Source organism: Podarcis liolepis (assembly GCF_965112155.1).
Source record: "Podarcis liolepis genome assembly, chromosome: 2".
Lineage (NCBI taxonomy): Eukaryota > Metazoa > Chordata > Lepidosauria > Squamata > Lacertidae > Podarcis > Podarcis liolepis.
The window spans coordinates 118,427,333-118,431,809 of NC_139555.1; the positions used below are offsets into that span (position 1 = coordinate 118,427,333).

At 48.5% G+C, this 4,477-nt stretch overlaps 1 protein-coding gene across 1 annotated transcript; it reads right to left on the reverse strand.

The window, feature by feature from the left end:
- Positions 1 to 430: 430 nt before the first annotated feature.
- LOC310701974 (zinc finger and SCAN domain-containing protein 29-like) lies at positions 431 to 3,534 on the reverse strand. Its single transcript, XM_083493568.1, has 3 exons — positions 3,012 to 3,534; positions 1,995 to 2,127; positions 431 to 1,710 (listed from the first exon to the last, which is right to left on the reverse strand). Exons 1-3 carry the CDS (start codon positions 3,291 to 3,293, stop codon positions 1,565 to 1,567), a joined length of 561 nt encoding a protein of 186 aa, XP_083349694.1. The 5' UTR covers positions 3,294 to 3,534; the 3' UTR covers positions 431 to 1,564.
- Between the last annotated feature and the right edge of the window lie 943 nt (positions 3,535 to 4,477).

Sequence of the window (4,477 nt, forward strand, 5' to 3'; positions counted from 1 at the left end):
GGAAGACCGTTCGAGTTCCGAAATGTTCGAAAACCGAGGCGCAAAGGACGGCCTGCCAATTCAACAGAGAAAATTGTGAAAAACATGCAGCAGAAGCCGTTTGACTTCCGAGGTGCGTTCGAAAACGGAAGCATCTACTTCTGGGTTTTCAGCGTTCGAAAACTGAAACATTCAGCAATGGAGAAGTCCAAAAACCAAGGGTACCACTGTATTAAGATCGTAAGCCCACCTCCTGGTGCATATCTACAATTGATCCTCTATTCCCTGATCCTCTTTTCCCTTTTCCCTTTCCTCTTCTATGAAGAAACCCCTTCTGGGACCCCACATTTAAATTCTTCTCTGGTCTCCTTGCTGGCCCTAGTAGGACCAACTTGGCCAGTTAGCCCTGGTGATCATTTGATGTCTACTGACTGGGGTTTTGTTTTTTTGAATTTTATTGATATTGATGCTGCATTTTATGTTGTGTTTTCTGCTGTTTTTAAGTCGCATTTTAATCAGTGTTTTATATTTGCTGTTAGCCGCCCTGAGGCCGGTTTTTAAACCGGGAAGAGCGGGGTATATATAAAAAAAATTATTATTATTTATTTATTGTTATTTCCCGCGTGGGTTCTCTTGTGTGCAAGGAGATCTGAACTCGTAATGAAGCTTTTCCCACAGGCTAAGCACTTAAACGGCTTCTCCCCCGTGTGAGTGCTCTGATGCCTGCGGAAATTGGACCTCAGGCTGAACGTCTTTCCGCAAACCCCGCAGCTGTACGGTTTCTCACCGGTGTGGATTCTCTGGTGTTCCCGGAGGAGAGAGCTAGCGGTAAACCTTTTCCCGTACTCAGGACACTTGTACGGCTTCTCTCCCGTGTGAACGCGCCGGTGCGAAATGAGCTGAGAGTTGTGCCCGAAGCTCCTCCCGCAATCCGAGCACCGGTAGGGCTTTCCCCCCGTGTGGATTCTCTCGTGTCTTATCAGGAACAAATGTGCTCACGCTGAAGGACTTCCCGCAGTCGGAGCATTTGAAAGGCAGCTCTCCCTGGTGGCTTTTCAGGTGGTTGGTGAAAGGAGTGTTGCCGGAACCGGCGCCCGCAGTCCGAGCATTTGTACGGCTTCTCTCCGGTGTGGGTCCGGTAATGTTTGGTGAGGTACGAGCACATGGCGAAGCTCTTCCTGCAGCACGAACACCGGAACGGCCGTTCTCCCGTGTGGATCCTCAGGTGGCTGCTGAACGAGGAGCTCTGCCGGAAGCACTTCCCGCACTCCGAGCACTTTTAGAGCTTCTCTCCCGTGTGGGTCCGGTAGTGTTGAGTGAGGTCCGAGCTCACGGCGAAGCTTTTCCCGCAGTGCGTGCAGGTGTATGGCTTCTCGCCCGTGTGGGTCCTTGCGTGGGCCACGAGGGTCGACTTCAAACTGAAGCTTTTCCCACACTCCACGCACTTGTAGGGTTTCTCGCCCGTGTGGATCCGCTGATGCGCGGTGAGACCCGTGGGCCGACCGAACCCTCGTCCGCACACGGCACACTTGTGTCGTTTATCGTCTTTGTGGATGTTTTTCTCCAACGCCTCCTTCCTTCTGGCTTAAAGGACAGAATCGGCAGCACTCCCTCCCAGAGGATTTCCTCTTCGCCTCTCAGGGTGCCCACCTTTTTGGCTTGGAGGCTGCAAACAATCAGGATTTTCCGTCAGAGGCGTCTCCTCCTTGTTCTCAGTCACCCGTCCATCACCTGCAGAAACAAAATATTCAGAACTTCCATCAGCTGCAGATGCATTTGGAGTTCCATCTACGGTTTTGGTCCCTCAAAAAGGGTATATTGCAGAGCTGGGAAAAGTACAGGGCAGGTGTGATCAGGGAATCGAAGCATTTCCCCTACAAGGATAAACTACAATGTTTGAGGATTTTTTGATGACAAAGAGGAGATGCATGTTGTTGGTTTTTTTACAGACAGATGGCCTACCCCCTCCATAATAATAAAAACCAGTGCTGTCAAGGAATTCAGAAAAACCTCACCTAGCATGCTGGCGCAGCCCTGGTCCTCCACCTCCTCTTTAGCCTCTGAGCCCACCGGCATCCGTCCAGCCCCCGATGTCATCCCTGTTGCCGGAGTGCAATTCAAAGCCCTGCCTCCCAACAGTGGCAGCCCCTGAAATGGCAAAGAAGCATAACGTACAATGCAGCAAAAGGGTTGGTTCAGCACTACTACTGCATGTTGGCTGATGTAAAATTCATTATTACTACTACTATTATTATTAACAATAATAATAATAAAAACAAGCATGGACTAATGAAGGAGTGGGGGACCTCTGGCCTCTCCATAGGAATGACCCCATTTATTATTATTATTATTATTATTATTATTATTATTATTATTATTAACAATAATATATTTATATCTTGCCCACCTGGCTGGGTTTCCCCAGCCACTCTGGGCGGCTCACAACAGAATATTAAAACTATGATAAAACATCAAACATTAAAAACTTCCCTAAACAGGGCTGCCTTCAGATGTCTTCTAAAAGTCAGATAGTTGTTTATTTCCTTGACATATGATCGGAGGGTGTTCCACAGGGCAGGCACCACCACTGAGAAGGCCCTCTGCCTGGTTCCCTGTAGCCTCACTTCTCGCAGGGAGGAAACTGCCAGAAGGCCCTCAGAGCTGGACCTCAGTGTCCGGGCTGAACAATGGGGGTGGAGATGCTCCTTCAGGTATACTGGACCGAGGCCGTTTCCCTTCCAGCGCTACAATTCCCAGACAGATTTAACACTCACCTATCCCTCTTCCCAGGAAACACTGGGAATTGTAGCTTTGTGAAGGGAATTGGCTATCTTAAAGCTTAACCACTCCCAACAAACTACAGTTCCCAGAATTCTTTGGGAGAAGTAACGGCTGTTTAAATGGATGCTCTGAAAGTGGACTTCCTTGGCTCTGGCTCCTCCTACTGGTGGCCTCCCTGCTTTCCACCCTGTCAGTTCCAATGAGCCCCCAGGGCTTGCAACCTTTGGGACATCCTGATGAAGCACCCTCACCTGCTGTTTTGGTTCCTCAGCCTCTCTTTGCCTCACCAGGAAGTCCTCGGCCAAAGCCACCGCCTGGGCGCAGGTCTCTGGGCAGCCATCTTTGACCCAGCTCTGCATCTCCAGGGGCAGGATGGCCAGGAACTGCTCCAGGATCAGCAGCTCCAGGATCTGCTCTTTGGAGGACCTCTCCGGCTTCAGCCAGTGATGGCAAAGATGCCACAGGCGGCTGCAGGCCTCGCGGGGGCCCTCAGCGTCCTGGTAGTGGAATTCCCTGAAGAGTTTCCGCTGCATGTCCAGGGTGGCAGGCTCACTTCCTCAGATCTCATCTCTCGCCTTCCAATAGTCTTCCCCATTTCTGGCCTCCAAATCCCCATATTCCTGTGGTAACGCTCCAAGGAAGTTTGGCACGCCTTGGGGCCACTGGTTAGCGTTTGCCATGCCATCCAAGGAGGCCGGAAAAGCCTTTGTGTTACGCCACAGAGTGCTGGGCTTTCCCATCCTGAGTGGAAACATCTCACTGCTTTGAGGAGCTCCTGAGACCCTGAACATGGCAGAGTCCTTAGAGACTGAAGGTACATTCTTTCACCTTTGGTGGACATGCCCAAAGATTAAGGCTTTCTGGGAAATGATATATAATGAACTGAAAAAGGTATTTAAATATACCTTCCTGAAGAAACCAGAGGCTTTTATCCTGGGCATGGTCGGCCAATTGGTGCCAAAGAAAGACAGAACATTCTTTATGTATGCTACAACAGCAGCAAGAATACTCATCGCAAAGTATTGGAAGTTACAAGAACTACCCACCTTGGAAGAATGGCAGATGAAGCTGATAGATTATATGGGACTGGCAGAGATGACTGGCAGAATCCGAGACCAGGGAAGAGAGACAGCGGAAGAAGACTGGAAGAAATTTAAGGACTATCTTAGGAAACATTGTAAAATTATGGAATGCTAGAATGACGTTGGTTTAGAAATTATGTAATGATTAAGTAAAAAGAAAAGAAAGGCTAAAAATTTAAATGGACAATAAGGGAGAGGATTTGCTGAATTAATAATTGGAAATTGGAATACAGAAAGGGGAGGTATGGGGAAGTTGGGGAAGTAAGTTACAAGAAAATAAGGGATTAAAATTATACTTGTTTTTGTTTTATTTGTCTGTTTGTATTGTTGTATTGTCTTGTTTTTATATAATCTTGGAAACTTCAATAAAAATCCTTAAAAAAAAAAATGAACATGGCAGAGTCCTTTTGTCGCCTGGTTCTTCTTTAAATGGCTCCGGCATCTCCCAGTTGTTGCTGGCCTCAAGATCACAAGAGGGCTTTTCCCCCCTCACGGACTCTGCCCCGAGTTCAAATCCCCCTGGGTCTTGTTCCTCCATTTTTACCCTGGTTTGCATTCCCTGCTCTAACTCAGCATGGAAGTGGAGGCCAAGGATTCCTCCGGCCTCCCGACTGACCGCCATTTTGACTCTCAGG

Excerpts from the sequence above, each read along its gene's own strand:
- LOC310701974 (XM_083493568.1), bottom strand. The coding sequence starts at position 3,293 with ATGCAGCGGAAACTCTTCAGGGAATTCCACTACCAGGACGCTGAGGGC. Across the intron at positions 2,128-3,011 it reads CTGAGGAACCAAAACAGCAG|GGGCTGCCACTGTTGGGAGG; the intron begins GTGAGGGTGCTT and ends TTGCCATTTCAG. Across the intron at positions 1,711-1,994 it reads GGGCTGCGCCAGCATGCTAG|GTGATGGACGGGTGACTGAG; the intron begins GTGAGGTTTTTC and ends TTGTTTCTGCAG.